Genomic DNA, 22,283 nt, shown 5'->3' with positions numbered 1-22,283 from the left:
AGCAAGGCCTGTTACAATAGGACAAGGGGTAATGGTTTTAAACTAAAAGAGGGTGGATTCAGACTAGATATAAGGAACAAATTTTTTACGATGAGGGTGGTAAAACACTTGAATCGGTTGCCCGGGGAGGTGGTAGATGCCCCATCCTTGGAATCATTTGAGATCAGGTTGGATGGGGCTCTGAGCAACCTGATCTAGTTGAAGATGTCCGTGCTTGTTGCAGGGGGGTTGGACTAGGTGACCTTTAAAGGTCCCTTCCAACCCAAACTATTCTATGATTACACCCTTGACCAAAGTTCTTTTAAAACCTCTTTAAGTCAGTGTACTTTAAATGGTAGTTCTTTAACAGATCGTATCTTTCCAGTCACATCAAGAGACATGATCTCTTCATGGTGAGAGTGGCGTCTCTTTATGATGAAGTTCATGGTGCGAGCAGGCTGCCTTGGAGTTCTTCAACTGCAGCTGGTAGTTGCAAACAAAATCAGAAAGTGCAAATATAAAAATACTTCTCTGGGCTTTGGAATATGCCAAAGGCTTCAATCTCACCAGTATATATAAACTCAATGAGTACACAATACATGCACCCAGCTGTTTTTTGGCATGCCTTTAGACTCCACTGGAACTGTTTAGCTTGATAGCAAATGCAATGACAGATACTTAGTATTAGCATAAATTTTATTTCTCAGAGACCTTTCAGTGCCAAAAACATCAGCCATAATTTTTCTTTTCTCCTTTTTCCGTTTTTGAATCTCCTTGCCTTTAGCATTGCCAATTTTTAAAATAAAATTTAACTGTTTTCCTCTCTCTTTTAAAGCACTGAGCATTTTTACCGTCACCTCTGCAGTGGCTCATATGCGGTACCCTTGTAATCCAGGCAAATCCCCTGCATGCAGTCTTGTTAAAAAACCATAGGCATGGGGTTAACTCAGAATGGTCATGAGCCAAGCCCTTCACCACTTCTCCTAAAATAAATCGTTGCTAATGCTGCTGCCATATGGCCGACGAACATGAGCTCTCAGCGGTCTTTTGATTTCCTTGTTCATGCTTTCAAGTGTGCTGGCTCTTACACGGGCTTCTCCCACGTTATTTGTAGTTTATCTCCCGAGCGGTGAACTTGGGAAGCACGCGAGTGTGTCAGAAGAATAAATAACTTGACTCAGCTGTCCAGTTAGCGCTTCCTTAGCGTCTCCTGGATGAATTGAGCATGGCTCTACCGTGGTGAGGTACAGGCATTTTTCTGGGGGAATGCATCCTGACAGCAGGTCGCTGCTCCACAGAGGCAGACCGCAGCCACCCTCTGCGGTACCCGAAGGCGGCTGCGGTCTCCCTCTGTGCAGCAGTGGCCCCTAGTGGAAGATGCTCCGTCCTTCTGGTGACCCCAGACTCTAGACCTAAAGACTCATCCCGTAATGACTCTTCCTGTTTCCAAGCTTGTTTTAAACCTGGATCCCCCCCAGCAGTGCTGTGGGAAACCCCAGTGAGTCGCGCCTCTCTTCTGACTGGTTTGACAAATACTAGAGTTTGAGCTATCAAACAGTAATACAATAGCACTGAGTTAAGGAATTATTCTAATTACTTTTTTAACTTTCTCGTTGTTTTGGCAGGTTCTGTTGGCATTTGCCTGTATGAGCTGGTGCTTTATGATGTAAAACTGGGGAATATAGTATTCTGACCCATACATTTTAATGTGTCTCTGTGCAATCTCGGGTTACGTTGTATAATTGTATATAATACTTTTCTGAAGACCAGTAATGAAAATCTGCAGGCGGCATCTGAAGGGAAGGATGTAAAATTCTTTCTGCAAATATTGGCAGCAGTGCAGTGCTCACACCTGCAAACTCAGAGGAAGCAGATTGGTACATGTGGAGCCACCTTGTCCCTGGAACTTAAACAATTGAGATAGGAAAAGTATTCTGAAAGATAAGTAATCTCTATGTACATGATGTACAGTAAAATTTTCTCTATTAGCTTTTAGAGTATGATCTCTCAGAAGAAACCAGTGAAAACTTTGCTTTCAAACTCCTTCTTGGTTTTGAGCTGTTGTAATCTTTTTTTTTTTTCTTTGAGGCTGAAAGAATAGGTTGCTATAGAAGGTGACCTTTGCCTTATTGCATAGGTGAGTGCTGCCTTTGGCAGGGTTGTGCATATGAATCAGTCTTGATCCCCCTTTCTGCCCTGTTATGAGTCGTCTTTCTGACAGATGATGTTACAAGCCTCTTAAAATCAGCTCTGGCAGATATTACCATCCCATGTCCTTAAACATCTATTACAGGATTTTTAACAACATCGTGCTCTCCCTGTCTCTCTCAGTGCAACTTTTCCTTAAAAGGTAAAAGTGTTGACATTCAATCAATGTTGAATTGGAATTTTGTGCAGTGTTCTGGTGTTCTTTTAGTTTAAAACCTCACTCTACTTTCCCTAGTTTTCAGTTTACTTACTGTAGCCCTTAAGTAGGTACCACTTTGTTTCGAATCTGACTCTTGCTTCCAGTGAGATATTCTTAAGCGTGGTTGTCCTTTCTGCTACTTGGCAAATCCAAAATTTTTTTTCTTTTTTCGTTGTGCAAATACTGTTAGAAGTCATGCTTAACTTGTGCTTTTCAGGAGAAGCCTTAAAGAGGGAATTTTCTGTATCTTATATGAAAAACATGTTCATGGCAGTCAAAGAGTAGTAGTGCTTTTATGCCTTCTCAAAAAAGCAATTGGCTGGTGTGCATTTTCTTAATAATGAGGTATTTACAAGTATAGTGTCCAGAAAACGACTTATGTTAGCATTGCAAAAGATCTTCATAAGCTCTCAGGAGGCAACTTAGCTTCTGAAAGCTTAGTGGAGAATCTGTTAAATCAGCAGAAGAATATTGAGTTCCTGGTTGAGATTTGAAAAATCCTTGTTTCCAAAACAGAGTATGCTGAATTATGTCTTCCACTGAAACAGCCAACCAAAAGACAGAAATGTAGGAATAATAAACAGAATGGAAGTATAAGCCTTTGCAAAAACAAGGGGGTTTTAATGTGGAAAAATTTACAAGCTTGAATGTATTATAGCATCGTTCTGACTTGAAGAAACAAACTTCTAGAGAATGATATATGTAACCAAGTTTTCATCACCAGTTTACTTTGATTTAAACACTTCCAACTGTCCAAAAATATGGGTGCTTTGCAGTAGAAATTATCACTTATTTGCTTCTGTTTGGCCCATTGATAACAAGGTATATGGAGAAAGAGCTCTATTCATGATAACAAGGTATATGGAGAAAGAGCTCTATTCGTGCTAGTGAAATAGCGCTTTATCTTTCATTGTCATTGATGCTGGTGCTCTCAGAAAAGCAACCATGAAATGTTGCAGCGTGGTCCATATCCTTTCCGTGTAGGGTGAATTTAGACACCTTATCATCTGTTTGGGGAGCAGGACATGATGGCATTACTTTGTTCTCTGTGCCTTCATAATAGGTTGTGATTTCTTTCTTGCTGAGTGTTTTTTCTTGTTTTCAGTGATGGTTGGCTTTTAATTGCATACATGTCTGGTAAAAATGTTAGTAAGCTTGCGTGGTCAAGGTATTCCATAAAATTGGGTTGTAGGTTGGTGGTGTCACTTGGGAATGATGGTGGGTGCTACAGAGCACACCCTTTCCATAAGCTCTTTTTATTCCATGCAAGAATATGGAGGTTCAGTTATTAATTAAGTGACTAGCAACTGTCAGTAAACATTACTGCTTACGTCATAAAATGCCTTTGAACATTGGTTCCTGAAAAAGTAGTTTGAGATCTGCTGCTTTGATGTCCTTTCACGCATAGGCTTGCATGTAGATATGTTACAGCATGAACTGTTATTGAGAGACTGAGTAATTGGGGCAATAAATATGTATCACAAGTGGAATGATTCTGCATGTGCTGAATAGCAAGCTATTCTTATCAAGAGTTTTCTGTTATTCTAAATTTTTCATTTAATCATTAAAAGCAAAGATGTTAGCCTTCAACTGGTGTGCAGTATAAAGGCATGAAATTTCTCAGTTTAGCCTAGTTGTACATGTTGGCAACAATAAAAAAATAAGTTAAACTAAGACTGCTAGATTAAAACTGATGTGTTGAACAGCTACAAGATTAGTTAATGAAAGAATATATAGTAACTTCATCGTAGCCATCTAGTGTGAACTGGTATTTGTTGACCAACAAGAGCTGTATTGCAACTTGTGCATACAGTTTACAGCTTCACTGCTGAGGAACGATTTTTAAAGATGTGTCTTACATTGCTTTGAAGTCTTTATAAGAACTAATTAAAAATATAAACATATAGCTTCCTTTGTATTGCATCAAGCATCTTTGGTTTAGATCCCTAGTGTGACAAGCAGATAAAATCCTGCTTGTATTTTTTTGCCCATCTAAAGTTGGTTTGCCCCTTGAGTTCAGTGTTAGTCGGTAGTCTGTTTGTGTACAATGCAACATGCCTTTTATTTCTCAAGAAGCCTTGCTGATGAAGTGTTGCATTGTTTAGAAAGACAGATTTGTGATTGCTCTCCAATTACTGCCTAGAGATCACAAGAGGGGGCGAAAAACAAATACATCCTGGTTGAACTAAACTTTCTTTTGAGTCCAATACCATCTATGATAGTTTATTCATCAGTCTTAATAGATGACAGGAATGTTACTCTGCCACAAAGATCTAATATTTGTAACTGCCGGAAATGCTTTGTTCTTTGTAGAGATTTTTTTTTTTAACATGGAATAGAGAAGTTACACAGACCTCAGCTCTAAGAAGCGTCTGACTTTCTATTTTATTTTTTCAAAGACTAAGTTCATCCTGGCCTTGCAAAAATTTTTAATTCCTGAACAATTGTTGTGTGTTTATTAAACTGCCTTTTGCAAATGAGGGTTGTCTGAGAATCCTTGCAGTATTTGGACTGTTAGTTTAAGCATGAATTTCTATGATGTAAAGAGCAGCGAGGCTAAATACAGGTGAGTTTCTCTGTTTATGTGCCTCGCTAATAAACCCATTGCAAGAGGAGTTCAGATTAGGTGTGGTGGAATGTGCAACCCCCTTTTTAACCCGCAGATAACTATAGTAAGTATCAACTTAATTTCTGCTTCAAGAAGAAATTTGCTTAAATATCTCCTAGGTAATGTTTTTGCTATAACTTCTGTCTTTCTGAGCAATGTGACCTCTAAAGCAGAGGCCTTCACAAGTGATGAAGTATTGTTCTTCTAGTCTGTGGGAATTTGTCCTGGCAGAGATACTAATTACTTTCCACTAGGGTTGTGAGGAATTTGCATCTCCTGTATCTTTAGATTCATAATGGAGTGCTTTCTTTAGGGTGTTGGAATATATATATATTTTTTTTAGGGAGATGCTAACTGCATTTTTTTTTTTAAAGAATATTGCTTGCCTTATATATATGCCTTTCTAAGATTTGATATGCCATATGGTAAAATGTCAGAAAAGAAAAGTACTCTTACTCAGGACAAATCTAGAAACGCCATCTTTTGAAGCTTGTTTAGAAGTGGGCAGAAGTTTGCTGTTCATTTTGGAAAGTATGTGCTAAGTATTGGAGGAATGGTAAAAGTACTCCAGTCGATCAGCCATTACTTACTGTATTGGCTCAGCTGGTGGTACTGAACCCTTCTGCTGCAGAAGCTCTAAAGCCTGACTTGTGTGTTCTGTTAAGTCTAGAGTTAAGTTGCTTAGGGTTTATGAACACAAAGGCATAGATCTAGCATTCTTGGTCATGTAGAGTAAATAAACAATTCCGATGTTACAGGCAATGCCTTAGAGCAAAGGTTTGAGAGGAGCTCTGAGTGACTTAGCCAGCAAAGCTCCTGCTGATCTGGGAGTTCACACTTGGTTATTAGCACCTGGGGCAGGAGAGCTGCAACTCTGTCCCACCTATTCTGCATTTAAGGTGTACAGTAAAGCAAATGTCGGTATGAAAATGAGCAATGCCAATTTAAAGTGACTGCCTGTTATCTTGGGCTGGTATTAGGTTATGTCAAGTAAAAGCACGTTCCCCTTCACAAACTCTCAGCTATTAAATATTCAGCCCATCTTAGCTATCCAAGCAGAGGCAATTGTTGCATTTCTTTTCTCTGTTTTTTTCCTTCTCTGCAGAGCCCACACGGCTGCAGCAATGAGTTGAGAGTGTTTCTCCCCTTTAGGTGGCATGTGACCTTTACTTCTGACACAATGGCAGCATGTTCTTCAGGGGACACGCGTGGGCTTTAGACTAAATGATGCCCAGGCTGCTGCAAGCGAGGAAGTGTTTTACTAAATTGCAAGAGCAATCTTGTTATGACTGCAGTAAACTTGTAAAAGGGTATAAAAAGCAAAGGAGAAGTTATTAGTTAATCCTCTAATTCCAGGGTAGGTCTGTCAGTAGCTAGTTTAAGCCATTTACAGGACCCATAAGGGACTCCAGATCAGTTGCTCCGATAAGGGGTTCTAGTTTCCTTGCCTTTTGAAGAACTCGGTTCCAGTAATCCTCCCTTTCTTCCCCCTTTCCTTCCCTCCCTGAAGGTCATCACATTCCAGTTTCCTAGATGAAAGGATGTTACCAGAATCGTTGCACAACTCCTATGCGAGAACAATTGGCAGGGTGCTGTTTGGGCCAGCCTTTTTTGCATGGTCTTAAAAATGGAGCTGCATACTGCCAAGAAAGCCAGCTGCCAGAGGATTGCTGCAGTCCTGGCAGTTTTTCTAGGCCTACAGTTGAGCAGATAGGGACAGGGCTCTGAACTTCAGAAGATGTTTGGGCCAAGAAGGGCATTTGAGGTCCTGTCTGAATGCTCAAGCACTGTTTGGGTCCAGGTGGGATTAGCAGTGGTACCTAGGCACTGCTCTCTTCAGGCACTGCTTGGTTTGTCTTTGTGGTCCTAGAAAACATGGTAAAAACTGTAGTAGTGGTTAACAGCCTGCTATGCTAGTGCGTACCAGTGGGGCTGAACCAGAAAATGTTACCAGGGCTGAACACTGGGTGTCTGCTTGCTGCATAATGCTGCCAACCCTATTCAATTAGCACATGGCATCCCACTTCCAAATGAATAGGAGGCTAAAGATGTTGGAAGTGCAGAGGAGAGTAGTTGTGTGGGATGCAGGCAGAAAGGAAAAGCAGAGAACAAGGAACCTGCACCCAGTTCTTGTTCGATTCCTGGTGCTTTGCTTCACCATGACTACAGTCCTCCTCAGAAGATGGTAATGACACGTGGTGGGTAGTGAGAAGACACCACTGAATAATATGTTTTCATGTTCTTGGTAATATTGTTGTAGGCTTGGTGACAAGTTTTTAGAGAGGTAATAATTTCATTAAATTAACTGATGGTTCTGGAGCGAAGTAAAAGCTTGATAGGCTTTCGAGACCCACAAACCTGAAGAAGGCAAGTGTCTTTCAAATCTGCCAGTTGCTGTTGTAGGTGATTACATCTCTGAAGAGAACTGAAAGACTTGCGCATGAAACTTGTTTACAATCTCAAAGCACTCTTCAATCTATAAGGACAAATCTAGAATCATAAACTCTTTTTATGGGAAAGAGTTTAAGGAAGACTGTGAAGTGGCTGCCAACTACAAATTAAGGCTGCTCTTTAATCTTTAGCCTGGAAGGCTCACAGCAACTTGGAAAAGGGTGTGAAGTGTAGAGGGGAAAACTATAAAGATGCTGAAGTTCCTTCTGCTTGAAGCACTGTAAACTCCATGCTTTATGGGAACACAGAGCGAATGTATGTATGGGAGAAGGTGCATTCCTGGTCGTGGGAGAAGGGCTGATCTACAGCAGTTGTATCCAGCTGTGTACGTTGCCTTAGTATTCTCATAGTGGTGAAATCTCATGTGTATTTTTGTGGGATTGTATGTCACTGACTTTAAACGTTGTCAGAAGCTGCGCATTTTTGTATATGAGACATGCGGATGCAGCTTTCTCAGAAGGTACCATAGTAGCTTTTTTATCCACGTAGATTGCTCTGGACCCTTTTGTTTTTATTGATTGTCTCAATGTTAGAAATGCAAGTGGACTTTTGGCCTACTATCTGTAGTATCTTGCAGTAGGCCTGTTTCTTTTTATTTTGTTGTTTTGTTTGTTTGGGTTTTTTTCAGCTTCACTTTGTGGGGTATTTAAAATAAACAAATAATTGGTCTGAAAATATAAGAGAAATCTGGATCTCCACCAGAGGATCTGATCTGATGAGAGCCAATTAAAAAAATAAGTTTCATAAGCACAAGATGCCTTTGTGTTTTACTGAAATCTTGCTGTTTTTTGAGGAAGAGGAATTAAGCATCTGCAGAAACTCTGGGGGAGAAAAGATTAAGAAATAATGCTGTTAATGGAGGAGAAGAGATGTCTTAAGTGGCAGTGAATGCTGTTAAAAATACCAGCTCCTACCCACTAATGATAGGCCAGGTTTTGCAAACTTAACAGGTTTCATCCTTTTTTTTCTCATGTTTTGCCTTTGATGGGATTTTGCCTTTGATTGCTTGGTTGTGGGTGGAATGTCTGATACTCTTGGCTACGAAAACTATATAGGTTCTTAAAATTACATTTGTTTTGGCCTGGAGCAGAGCTACGTGGGTGTTGGATGTTCCTTTTGGTTAATCACCTTGTGTTATCTACAACTTTAAAGGAAGACGATTAATATCTAGCAGCCGACTTCGCTATGTGGCATGGATCCGCGCTGCTGTAGATTTAATGCTTCAGTATGAGTCACCCATCTGGTGAAGGCAGTGTTTGGATAATCAATTATCCAGAAATATACTCTGTGGACCAGAGACAAGTAATTACGAATGTTACTTATTATATTCTCATCAATGGCATAATGCTTAATCTCTTAAGCATAGAGTATTAGTTGATCAGAAATGCATTATCATCTGCTTAGGTGAGATGATGTGGATCTTTTTCTGTGCAATACAGAAACATAGTACACTGTGCTAGGCTAGAATTTAATTAACTGATAAATAGGTTGTCCTATGCATATCTGAATAGCTGGAATATTTAAATTATACTAGGTGCCTGATGTCCTGTGTACTAATTTTGACAAATGTCAAAAAAAATCCATACAGAATTGGCTGAATACATGATAAATTGGCTGCTGCTGCTTATGCAAAGTGAGCTGGATTATCAGAAGTAATCGGTTTAATTTAAACCCAGCTCATTTTAACTGAAAAAAAGGTTAGGGAGCAGCCATGTGAACAGTTCAGCAAGTAGATCTAAGGAGGAAAATAGTAACTTCCATTAATACAGACAAGCAGGATAAAATGCGGTGAACAGCCCCAGCTGATTCAATAGGTTTCCATGAATTATTCAAAGTGTAAGCAAACTCTTATTCAAGATGCAGTTACTGGTGAATTCTGAGCAAATTTTGAATCTTGTTTAAAAGTGGGTAACTGCCTTGTTTTGCCAGGTACCTGTTGATGAAAAACCTGATATGGAAAAACTAGGGAGTGCTTGGACTTGATGGTTGTGCCTGTCTTAGTCCATTCAGCTACAGCCTTGTCAGAAAATGAGTGATGCAAATTCTAGTCTGCATTTAATTTTAACACTTCTGTAAGCACAAGTGGTGCATTCATAGTTTGTACATTAGCTAGAGGTCTTGTGTTGCAGTTACGCGTGTGACTTATGACTATGGTGTTCATGGTCTTATCTTAATTTCTTTTCTAGGGAAAGCGCGTGTGCAGCAGCTAGCAGAGAACACAAGATACTTCAGGAGACGACTGAAAGAGATGGGCTTTATCATCTACGGAAATGAAGATTCCCCTGTTGTGCCTCTGATGCTGTACATGCCAGCAAAAATTGGGTAGGTTTAACTGGGTAACTTCTCATCCATCCTCTTTAAAGCTAGAGTGGTACAAGAATATTAAGACTTTTCCAAATATAAGAAAACGCTAACTTGATTTTTGCTTTTATGATCATTGCTGAGTCTTATAAAACATGGAAACTTCCTGTAAGTGACCCTGAGAAAATCGAGGCTTGTAGCTTGGGGCAGCAAGAAAACACTTCAGGGAAGCAATTTTACTGCTACATGCCATGTATTAAAATTTGGGCGTTTTTTTTTCATTTTACTTATGTGTAAAGTGTATATAAGTGCTAAAGAGAGGCTGAAATTGAATGGAAATTAACATTAAAAATCACCAGAGGAATCTTTCAACCAGCTCCTGGATCAGAAGCAGACAGCATTTCCACAGATGAACTCTGAAAACTAGAAAAAGAAAAAGCAGGGGGGTGGGACATGATGGGACACAACAACCTGTATTTGATGAATCCCAAGTTTGAGGCCTGGATTTAATAGGTCAGGTATTGTTACTGTAAATACTAATAGAACTGTAACACATAGCTTTATAAAATGCTTATGGAATTGTGGGCTGTTGTGTGGATAATTAAGGCTAAACTTCTGCAAGCAGGATATAAAGTATACATTAAAATTTTTTGCAACATGAACAAAAGCCTGATTTCAAGGACAACTTGGCTTTGATAGCTGCTCTTCAGTGTCTGCGTATGATGATGCGTTCAACCAACGCTTTCAAATTTGGAAAGCATAGCTTCATTTTAAGCCGTACTGAACATCTCTAGTGCTCTTCTAGCTCAGTTAGACTTCAGTCCGGCTAAGCACTGTGGCTCTGTGAGGGAACAAACATCATCTAGCACTATCTATGAAGCTAGATACAGTCTTCCTGCACCCTTCTCAGAATAACCCGATTTAAAAGGCCTGTAACCTTTATGGGTGCTGTAGAGTCTGCAGTGTGCACCACCCAGCACACAGGGGCATACTGTTTCTGCCGCCCAGCTGCCCTGCCAGTCAGTACAATCTTTTCCCTGGAAATGTTCATGGAAGTATTTATTAGCTGAGCAGCTGGGCCAGTAACTTACTTAAAAACGAGCAAGAACACAGAGCTCTGATAAGACTTGGCCCTCAGGATCTACATTGGGTCTAGTTCATCCTTTCTTTGTCTCTTGTAGTCTGTTCTTAAAATAGTTTGAGAATAATAAATGGATAAAAATGAAGTGTATCAGGATGCACCTCCATAGTTGTAGCAGAAGTAAAAGGCAGAAAATTTAAAAACCTAGTAAAAGGATGCCATTTTTATACATCCTTATAATCATACATCCTTATAATCATACAACCTTTATACATCCTTGAATTCATTGCTACTTCTTAAGACAAAGTTCAAAAAGGATTAACCATTTTCTGTGGCCTGTGGAAGCACCCACAATTGCACTGGAAAGGATCTAGATCTTTGTGCCTCTCATCTCACGTAAGTCACAGCCTCTAATTTTTTTAGTCCATATAAGAATTAATTTTGTTGAAGATGCTGTGTGACAGTTATATGAGGTTTTTGCACCTTCCTTAAAAATATTTGGTACCAGATTACATTATCTCAATTTACTGTGGCAGTTCAATGGTTCCCATGATAGGTATGCAGAAAGTGGTACATATTGTGACACCATAATGTGCTTTAATTGAATTAAACTGATGAAAACAAACCATCTTGAAAGTGCAGAAGCGTCTGCTTTGGAGGATTGCAGCCTGGGGGATTCCTTGTACAATCAAACTTCTGAGCCAAAATACCTGTTTCCTATTGGAAAGATTTCCAAGCTTAAGTTACAAATCCCTTTAGAAACAGCCTGCTAAAGACCAGCCTCTGCCACATATAATCTTTCAGCTTTGTTAGAACTTAATACAGTGAAACCTTTTGAGGAGGACCACCTTGGGATTGAATTAAAAAAGGCTTTTGTGAACAGGTGTTTTGCCTCTAAAAGAAAGCACTGGAAGCTCCAAATTGTGGTCTTACAGGCTTGCTTCAACAAAGGCCTGTATGGGTTAACGTACTGAGACCTTCATGCTGCTGTTGCTTTGCCTCCACTGGTGTCATGCTGACGATCTTTCTTGTTCTCTCTGGCAGTGCATTTGGGCGTGAGATGCTGAAGCGGAACATCGGTGTTGTGGTTGTGGGGTTCCCTGCCACCCCCATCATCGAATCCAGAGCCAGATTCTGTTTATCTGCAGCTCATACCAAAGAGATGCTTGATACGGTAAGTGTCTCGTCTTCCTTTTGCTCATGCCTTCTATAAACATATACAACAGTTGTCTATTTTTTTTGTAGACTGGTTCAACGTTTGGTACGCAAACTAGTTGAACCTAATGTTCAAAGCCTTGTGTAGTACAGCTGGCAGTGACTCCATCTCTCTTTCCTTGCTTCGACAATGCAGAATGGCTCCCTACAGTAAATCTCAGGGACTTTCTTTTCGTATTTTAAATGATGTGAGAGAGACAGTCTTGTTCCTTTGAGACAATGCTTATTCCCCTCTTAAGAGGCTCTACCTTCCACTGAATCTTTGCGCAGGAAAAAATTCTGCTTCTTCTGACCCTAGATGCAAGAAGGTAAGGAGAAAAAAAAAAAAAAAGCCTGAGAACCTCCAAAACATCTATATTCTTCTCAAAAGCAAGTGCAAACCTCAGCACGTGATTACCAGTGAAAATTTTTATTGCAAAGATTACTATTCTACTTCCTGTTTACAGCTTCACAGCACTGTGTCTTAAATGATCCTGTCCTAAGTGAGTCTGTGCCATGTACAATGCCCTAATGACTCCTGCCCGCACTGTTTTGCAGGAGTGGGTGGTGGTGGAGGTCTTCTCTAAGGAGGCCTGCATCCTAGTCAGGAGATGCTGCCTTCAAAATTAAGGATGGAAGTTACTCTCTGACTCATATCATTGAAAGGGGATTATAGGAATAAGACTGACAATCCTTATTATGTGCTGGATTGGTAACTACATTCATTTTTGAGTTGTCTGAATAATCCTCTTTGATGAACATGTACATGAGCTGTCTTCGGCTCTGTCAAAGTCTTGCATTGTATATTTTTTTTTTTTAACCCCTTTGCTGTTCTGTGACTCAGAACCTAAGCTAGATTGAGTCACGACCTTGGGCTTCAGGAGAATAGACTTTGTCCTGTTCAGAGACCTGCTTGAAAGAATCCCATAGGATACAGTCCCAGAGACAGGAGGTGTCCGGGGCAGCTGGTTGATTTTTGATTTCCTGCTTAAGAAGTTCCTTCCCAGCTACTTGTCCTACTACTCTTCCCATAATTATCCCAATTCAGTTGTTTCTGTTCCAAATAAAAATTCTGAAACAGTATGTTTGGAGAAGGCCCTCCCCTTCCTTTCCCCCTGTATAAAGTGAATAGTATCACGGTCTTGGCTCAGAGCGTGGTGATAGAACCGAGTGCATTGACGCAGATGAGGGAGCATAACTTCTGGCCAGGTGGATGTGAGGGGGGGACGAATGGGAAGGAGGTGGGAGGAAGGAAAAGAAAGAAAACAGAAGTCTCTGAAATCATATTGCTGCAAACTGAGCTACAGCTGAAACCAGGCAAACTTGATGTGCTGGCACTACCTGAGCAATTGTGCAATCTTGCTGTTGGTTAGATCCTTGGTCTTCTCTCTCAGTAATTAGCTGGAGTCTTTACCATAACAAGCTGCTTTTGCAGGGTATATATAAATACTGTACTTACTCTCTTCCAAAACCAATCTGTAACTTATTACTCTGGTTAAAAAAAGCTCTTTTCCTGTCAATTCACTTACAAGTCTTTCTGCTTTCCAAAAAATGTTTCAAGTTTTGTGCGTTTAACTCTGAATACTCATTTCTAGAGTACCTCTATGGGTGCTAAATGCTGTAAGTGGAGAAAATGCTTGTTTAATATATTTGGGCTTGTCTGCCTAAGAAAATTAATCCAAGGCAAAACGAGGTGTGAATTTTGAAGTGAATGAAGAAATCCTGATTTAGCTCAGTATGTGGAGGCTTTGTTCCAAGTTAGTGTAATCCACTTTAAGGTTCAAAACAGCTGAATGCTCTGAACCTGGAACATTGGCAAGAGGAGTTAATAAGGAGCAAGTCTTTGTGTCGGTGACTTTGTGTTGTGTTTTCTTGTGATGCAGTGAAAGGGGATTGATTTCAGGCAGCTAATCATTAAGGCAGCCTTCAGATCTGATCCCTCTGCTGAACTGTGGCAACAATGTCCAGGAGGAAGAATAACTGAAATGAATAGACTTGGAGAGAGCTGGCAGAGAGCTGCTTCTGGTCAGTGACAGAGAGGAGAACTTGGTAGCCCATCTGTGTGTACATGGATGCTAACTAGGGCTGATATGGCTTTTTTTTTAAACAAAATTTATCCAGGTTTGGAGCACAGGGGAGAGAAGCTTGTCTTGTAAATGCTGATATTTGTAATGCTTCCTTGTTCTTATTAAATAAACCCACATGATGGGGAACAGTTCTCAGTTACAATTTTAACCGTTTTGTGTAAATAAAACTTCCTTGCCTGAAAATATTTGGCTCAGGATCAGAGTGAAGTCCCTCATAACCTGCATCCCTGTGGGCTGGTGCTTTCTTTTCAGTGATGAAAAATATATTACACTCTCCTGAAGTCAGAGTTCACCAATGCCATTTCCTTTGTAGTCTTTGCTGGTCACGTGGTCCCTCTTGTTTTAAATTAATAAAATCCTAAATCTGCATTCAAGAATAACAGTTAACAGACTCTTTCAACAGAAATTCAACCTTAAATTGCTTCCATATGAGATCTTTACTTAAAGCTCTGGCAAAAGGTGCCCATGCTTTTGTTTTGTTTTGTTTTTACTGAGGTCCAACTTCTGGGTTTGTCATTCCCCCAGATTTTAGAGTGGAGAGGTTCTTGTTGCCAGATATAACAAGCATGAGGGGCCATTGTTTAAAGAAACAAAAACTTGAGCTATCCATCCAGGAAGGAAAAGCATGTAGGGATATTGACCCCCGTCTGCCAATTATTCTCAAGAGACAGGCATTTGACCCAGAACATGTTAAAATTGGAGCATTAATATTGAATTAGTGGCATTCTGAAGGATTGCTGAATGTATGTATCTGGATAAATTTACAGTTCGAGGGAGTGTAGAATGTCAGCCTCTGAGTTCAAAACTCACATTGGACTTGGAATTCATCTTCTGAACTCATTTCTTTGTCACTTACCTATATAAGATAATTAACATCACGTACTCTTGCAGATTTGTCTGCAGCAACTGTTTTATTTTGTACCTTGCTCCTGTTCTGTAGGGAAATGAAGTTTAGGGTTTGGCTTTTAACAAACCCTATTGTGAACCAGTGTCTTATCAAAGAGATTGCAACATAAAGAAAGTATGATAAACTGAGCCGGGACTTTCCTCATTTCTAACGCTAGCAGATGTTTGATCTCTGTTAAACTTCGTAACATTTGCATTCAGGTCAAAACGGTGAAAGGTTTTGTTAGCTCACTAGCAGTGTTCTGGGACATCAGTTGCCTGAATGTTGCCTTTGTGGCAACCTCAGTTGGTGGGACTTGCTTTCTAGGGAGAAAATGCTTGGGATCCTAACCAGAATAACTTTTTTTTTCATTCCTTGGATTGGCTGGCAAAAACCTCCCAGACAATGTTGGTTACAATACGGAGCTTGCATCTCTAGTTGCATGTGGACCATGCAAATTAATCAAATGTAGATACAACAAATGCATCAATAGAACTTGTTAGCACAATATTGCCGTTTGCCTTTTGCGATCTTACAGTTTAGAAAATACAGTAGATCAGAGATGGTATACTAACACACATGTTGTTTTCATACTGAATGATAGATAAAGAGGAGTCAAAACTCCGCATACATTTATTATTTTTTTTGCTTCAGTTTTGTTACCTCCAGGAAGGCAGGAATGTTGTTCTCAGTTTTTCTGTCTATGAATAGTCATGGATTTTTTGGAGATGACTGTGAAATTTGAGTTAGTATTGATGGATATTTTGATCCTGCCTTGAAAGTGGGGTAGTCAGGTGGGTGCAGAGTCACTCTTGGTTAAGCGACCAGTGCTTCTCACTTGGTCTTGAGATTTCTGAATGCTAAAATCAAAACCAAATCCTACACACCTCTGAAACTACAGACTTCTAGCACAGGAAAATCTCACTGAAGTAAAGTGTCTGTCGGAGTAGTCTGCAGGCATGCAAAAAGGAAGATGTGCTGATAAGTTCCTTGCATCTGTCTCCTCTGCTGATCTACTGTGGTCTCTTTCTCAGGCTTTAAAAGAAATCAATGAAGTTGGGGACCTTTTGCAACTGAAATATTCCCGTCACCGTTTGGTACCTCTCTTGGACCGTCCGTTTGACGAGACAACATATGAAGAAACTGAAGACTGAACTCCCTCCATGTGCCTTGATGGGAGGGACACACCCCGTGGGACACTCTGTGGCACGCAGGCCACAACGTCCATGAACAACACACTTATGACCGCTTAGAATAAAAGACATTTCCTCACAATACTGAAGTGGCCACATCAGCTCTAAATGGCATTTTGTAAATAGGGAGAGGAGAAAAAAAAAAAAAAGCTTTGATTCCCGTGTCTTTGGGGTCCGGCCCTGAAGGTGCTTGGCTTTGTTTTTTTCTTGTTGCTTTTTTTATTTATTTGTCTCAATGAGTTCACAGCAACCCAAGTTGGCTGTGGCTGATCAGCTCAGACTTTGTATGCACCATTGGCTTCCCAAATGCTGGCTGAGATGTTGTGAGCATGTGTGACGCTGGCATGGCAGCATTTCCAGTGTCACTGCTAGGTGTCTGACCTTCCCAGTAAGGAGTGAGCTGACCTGTCTGTTCTTGGAGACTTCCTAGAGAAACTGTTGATTGCTAACTTTGACATACTTAACAAGATGGATAATCAACCAAAGTTTTTTTTTTTCTTTTACAGTTACTTGTGTTTAAAACTTGAATTTAGCCTTTTTAAAATAAATGTGTTGTTGACATGTCACTGACAGGACCATTGTTCCCAAACATTATTTAGTTCTGTAAGCCACAGGCAGAAGGACTTCTGGGACTCTAGCCTCTTCTCCTTCCCAGTATAGATACCAGATTGTCTCCTGGTTTTGATACTAATTGTCTCCTTGATATAGGGTAAGTGATGGAGAGGGAAAGTTTTTGTTATTTTTTTTAATTGGATGCATCTTCCTTCTGACATACTTCTGTTTTTAAAAAAAAAAAAAAAGAAAAGAAAAAGGTGAGTTTAGTGTGTGTTGCTTACTCATCTTCAGGTTAATTTATCTTGCTTTAGAATGCTCATAAAAGCATGCACAAGTCACTGCTAAGTTCTAGAAGGGTGCTCTTGGGATTAAGTAAACCATGGCAAGCCTTGTGCTTCTCGTTAAGATCAGAACCCCTCAACAAGCAGGCCTGTACAGTGGCTGACTGTTAGGAGAACCACTTATTTTGTGCAGATCTGTGAAAGACTGATTGCTACTGTTTGCCTAATTCACTGTTTCTTGTCGTATATGGGGCATTGTTGTGCAAGACTTTTATGCAAAGAGTTTAGACAGCTTGGATCTTGTATCGTACATTACATTTCAGCTAGCCAACAAAGTCTCAGTTGGTGGCTGCATGTCTGTGTAGGCTTTCCCTGAAGAGAGAATGTCCTCACAATTGCATTTAGTTTGAGATCTTTATTCTTTTGCATTTCTGTTACTGTGAGATCAAATTAAGGCTCACTGAGCCAGTTGCTGTTTGGAATCTTTATTTGCAAGTTCCACACTGTCTTACTCTGATCAAAGTTTAAAATGGACACCTTTGCTCTAGCACACTTAGAGATGGCCTGTTACTTAGTCATTGCATCCTGAATTCTTTCAGTGAACAAAATGGATGGTTGAAGAGGTACCAAAAAATTTTGTAACAGGAGTCAGTTGCAGAATAGTTTGTTTCTGTATTTTATACCTTGGACATGTAGCGTTTCTATCAAGATAGTAAAGCTTTAACGTGTCAGTTGGGTTGGGCCAGCTCTTCAGTTTGGGTTAGGACGATGCTTTTTGCAGGTAACTGGAGTTTTTTAAACAGATTCTTCGTTGTAATGCTAAAGCAGAGTGCAGCTCAAAGCTCTTCAGCTGGTGCTGCGAAAAAATTACTTTTTTTAGGTTCTTCTGTGTTCATTCTGCAACTAACAGGGAAGGAGTGCTTTGGTCATTAGAACCAAGCAGTTCTGCAAATACATCTGGTTATTTAAAGCAGACTTGGCTTCTATCTTATAGAATATCTATCTTTATGCTTTTATAGATCTTGTTCCATTTTAATGTAAAGGAACTTCACAACATCGATTCAGTTTTTTACCATTGCATTTCAGAAATGTGATTAGATGAGAAGAACTAAAATTGACTGTTTCAAAATAGGTCCAGATAACTGTTTCTGTCTTAGTTCTCTTATGTCAATTTGCTCGCCTTCTGGAGCAATGTGTGTGCACAGTCCAAGAGGTCTGTAACCCGTGTGTGCAACTTTGATAGCTATGGAATATAGTCTCGTTTGTTCAGACACAGAGTGAGTAAACTTGCAATTATGTGAGCTTACTTGCTCTCCAGCGTTCTGCCCAGGATTAGCTCTATCATTCCATTGGATGACTTGCTTTCTGACTTCAAGAAGCTTTACCTCGAAGAATTATTGCTGCTTTTTTTTTTTTTTTTTCTTTCTGGATTGTAGTAGGGAACAAGAGGAGGTTAGTGCAGGAAGAAAGCCCTGACTGATCCTGGTCCTGTTCCCTTCATCACGGAACAGGTTAAGATTGGACAAAACTGACCAACTTGAAAGCACAGGTCAGTAGGGAGCTGTTTGGAGCATTCCCAGATGTACAGCGTGCTTGTGTCTGCCATGTAGTTAAGTCAGTTTGAAAACTGTGATATATTAAGTTAGAAGTGGGTTATCATAGATTCCACAAGTCTCAAGTCTTAATCTTGTCTCTGGGATTTAGTTTTAGGGCAGCTTGTCTTTAGAAGGGAGAAAAACATCTGTATAAATCTCAGTAATTCAGGCAACTCCTGTATAACACTTCTGAAATTGCCAGTGTTTTAAAACTACTGGTCCCCATTGGGATTCCAGTTGTACTTGTTGAGGAAATTGTGTTCATGCTAAACTTCTGCCATTTTGTGTCTTTCTGCCATGTCATGCTGTCTGCATATGACTTTGAATTCTGGGTTTCAAAGACATTTCAGAAATCGTTTGGACAGTTAGTAGCACTTGCAAACTGCTTGGTTACATTTCAGCCCTGCCGTATCCTTTTTGGGAAACAACTTTCTCCCCTACACCCCTCAGGAGTGTCTTTCATTCAAGGGAACCTGTTTTGCCAAAGTCTGGTACCTGTTGAAACCCCTTCTGAAAAAGTAAGAAGTTACAAGTCCAAGATTTCACACTTTTAAATCAGTAATTCATGGAGCATGAAAGCCAGGAAAATCTTTTCACATCTACTAAAAAACTCCGCTCACGCAAGCAAAGGAGCAGACCATTACTGGTTTGTGCTAGGCCAACCTACAGCATGTAGGCTGTTACGGTATGTTTAGGATGGATTGCTGCTTTGATATTTATGTGCTGATCAGAAATCTGCCTCCGTCTTGTCCTGGCGGTAGAAGTGAATGAAAGAACCGATCCTGAGAGATCACAAAGGAAGAAAAGCTGCTTAAGAAATAGACTTCAGTCCCTGCCAACTTTTCTGAGACGTTCTAATTGAAAATGACTCCTGGTATTTCTTAAGAGATGCAAAATTCAAAAAAAAATGAAGGCTGCTTTTGAACAAAGGGGTTTGCCATGTACTGTACATTGGCTAAACTTACCAGAAATATACAATAGTTACCTTCCCAGTACCTCTCTGAAGAACTTAGCAAGCAAGATCTTGCCTCTGCTGAGCGAAGAGTTTAGAACCATTACAGTTTTCAAGGCTGATGGCCATATTTATTTTTTTACTCTTGAGAAAATTGAGAAGCTCCTATTACCGAGCATCAGTGAAGAGTGAGAGATCTGCTTCTTGTTAGAAACTGGCCTTCCCAAGTAGACCTTTGTCTTAAGGAGCCTGATTCATAAGGTTTTTTTTAGTTCTTTGGCAAAGAAGAAACCAAGGTTTTTTGTGTCAAAATATTCAGGGCTTTCTTTGTTGTGTGTTCTTTTTTTTTTTTTTTTTAACACAAGACACAAACTTTTGTATAGTATCTGTGTATATGGTATATTTAACTCTTTGTTTAGTTTCTATATTTTTTTGTTTCTAAGTGGCATTCTGAAAGAGCTCTTCTGGTTCTTGGGTTACTGGTGTAGCACGCTTCTGCTTCAGGCAAAGACTCGGGAGTGAATTGACCGAACATCTTACTGTGATGAAGTCGTTCAGTGAAGGAATTGCATCATCCATCCTCCTCTTGCTGTTTCCTCTAAGAGTGCAGAGCTGCCCCTTTGCACAGAGCAGGAAAGGGAAATGTGCCTGTGAAATCAGTGACCCAGCCCCGTGCTGTGTGGCTGAAGGACCGATACAGCAGAGGTGGAGAAGGGGCAGTCAACCATCGCTTATTCTCAGCTCTACGGGGATCTTTCATGTGTACTTGAACAAGCATCCCTAAGACGGGGATGCAACTTTCAGTGCCCAAAGAGACACTCCTCTAAAACTTTTCCACATCAAGTAAGTATTTCTTCTCCTTCTGTGCAAATTTTAATTTCTTAACCTCTGAAAAGTGTTTGGCTTACAGCTGTTTGCTCATCCAGAAGCCATGTTATCCATTCAGGCAGATCATAGCAAAGGTTGGAGGAAAGCCATGAGCGTGAGCTCTCCATTTCATCTGAGAGAACACCTTGCAGCATTGGATGTGGAGCGCTATGCATGGGCTCCCTTGCTGCATCACAGAGAAGGAAACTTGTGGAGATTTATCCCAACGTGCAATGCTCAGTCAAAATTTAGAGTTTTATACATACAGTTTAGATATATTATTTTTACAGTTTATACTCAGCCTGTGAAAGTGTCGAGCATGCTGGGATCTGTGTGGGTGGCACCTTCTGCGCAGAGACCTGCGGTCTCTTCTGTTTTAACACTAGTTAAAACTGGTGTTTTAACACTGGGCTGTCTGGGAACGCCTGGTGCCACCTCTCAGCATGTGCATTGCTGGCTTCGGCGCCGGACCTGGCACCCAAGTGGCATTGGACCACTTCTTGGGAAAAGCACCAGTCATTCGACCAGTGTAACTTGAACATGGTTTTAAAAGAAAGAAAAAGAAAAAAATAAAAATGAAAAACAACAAAACATAAAAGCAAGTTGGATGCCATTGTGGCGGCTTGTGTCCCTGTAAACATCCCCAGCCTTGCAGTTGTTCACCTGTTCAAGAATTTGGACGTGAAGCTAGAGCACAACCATGAAGTGTTTGTGTGCAGTATTGTGCTTTATCTTTCATGAAAAAGAGAAGCGTTTGGTGCAGACATTGGAGCTGTTGTGTTTACATCCCCAAAAGGGGCTGGGTGAAGGAGGTGGTGACTGTGGTGTGTGTTGGAGGCCTTAAACTGTGACTCTTGGTATGAAGAATTGAAATTAAAGCTGACCTTGAAGAATGCAGTGGATTTTAACCCATGGGAGAATGCTCTGTGCTCTTAGTTAAGCATTATGTACTGCTGTTTTCTTGGGAGGAAGGGAGAGGTTCAACTCAGTTTGTGTTTGACCCCGGCTAGGAGCTGTTTAAGGAGCAGAAGAGGTGTCTATGTGAAGGCCAAAAAAAGTGCAGTTCTCCACAGCGATGTTCCTATGTAGCAAGCATCGCTAACTTCTTCCTGGGCTGCTGAAAGAGGGGGAATTATTGGGAGGGCCAGGGACTCCAGAAGCAGTGGCAGCTAGCAAATTAATTTCATCAGCAGTAGGCAAACAGGTCTCACTTGAACATGCCAAGGGTTGGTGCTGTTCCAGACATACCCATGGCAAAGTGAACCACGCACCAAACCATCTAGCCGCTGTAAAGCATTCCTTTTTTTTTTTTTTTTTTTTTTTGCCAAATCTCAATCCCGTTCAGACAATATTTCTGCTACCCCCTAATGGTATATTAAGCTAAATGCATCTCCGGCCTTCCAATATTATTAACTTCAGACCAGTTTGAGAGAGATCAGAGGAACATTGGAGCCTGAGGCTTTAGGCTAGCAGCCCCAAAGCCAATGGTGGCCCACATTTCCACAAGCCCTGGGCAGAAATACCAAGTCGCAGCACTTTGTCCTAAATTGCACTGTATTCTTATGCCTCTGTGTTGCTATAATGTACATATATATTGGATTTTTTTGTAGATAAGACATTTTAGATAAAATTTTTAAAGGAGCTCCTCCAAAAATATTTTATGCCAGATGTCTAATTTTTTTTACACTCAGGACTAACATGAAGTTGGATGCTCTGTGGGCAGGGAAAAGATAATTGGATGGTACATTGGCTTTAAAAAGGTAACAATGCATGTTTAAAAAAAAAAAAAACACTGGAGAAAAAACTGCTTGGGGAAAAAAAATCCATTAAAATATATTCTATGTTC

At 40.3% G+C, this 22,283-nt stretch overlaps 1 protein-coding gene across 1 annotated transcript in view; it reads left to right on the top strand.

The window, feature by feature from the left end:
* The window catches only part of SPTLC2 (serine palmitoyltransferase long chain base subunit 2), a 75,481-nt gene extending 58,728 nt beyond the window's left edge, over window positions 1–16,753 (top strand). The window contains exons 10-12 of the mRNA XM_074585385.1: window positions 9,632–9,767; window positions 11,872–12,001; window positions 16,029–16,753. Of these exons, the coding sequence (XP_074441486.1) occupies window positions 9,632–9,767; window positions 11,872–12,001; window positions 16,029–16,148 (386 nt within the window). The 3' untranslated portion in view covers window positions 16,149–16,753. The remainder of the gene's footprint in view (window positions 1–9,631; window positions 9,768–11,871; window positions 12,002–16,028) is intronic.
* The last annotated feature ends 5,530 nt before the right edge of the window (window positions 16,754–22,283 follow it).

Source organism: Larus michahellis, chromosome 4, assembly GCF_964199755.1.
Source record: "Larus michahellis chromosome 4, bLarMic1.1, whole genome shotgun sequence".
NCBI classification, from domain to species: domain Eukaryota; kingdom Metazoa; phylum Chordata; class Aves; order Charadriiformes; family Laridae; genus Larus; species Larus michahellis.
Note: the sequence above shows the minus strand (reverse complement) of the source record. Positions and strands in the feature narration are given on the sequence as shown.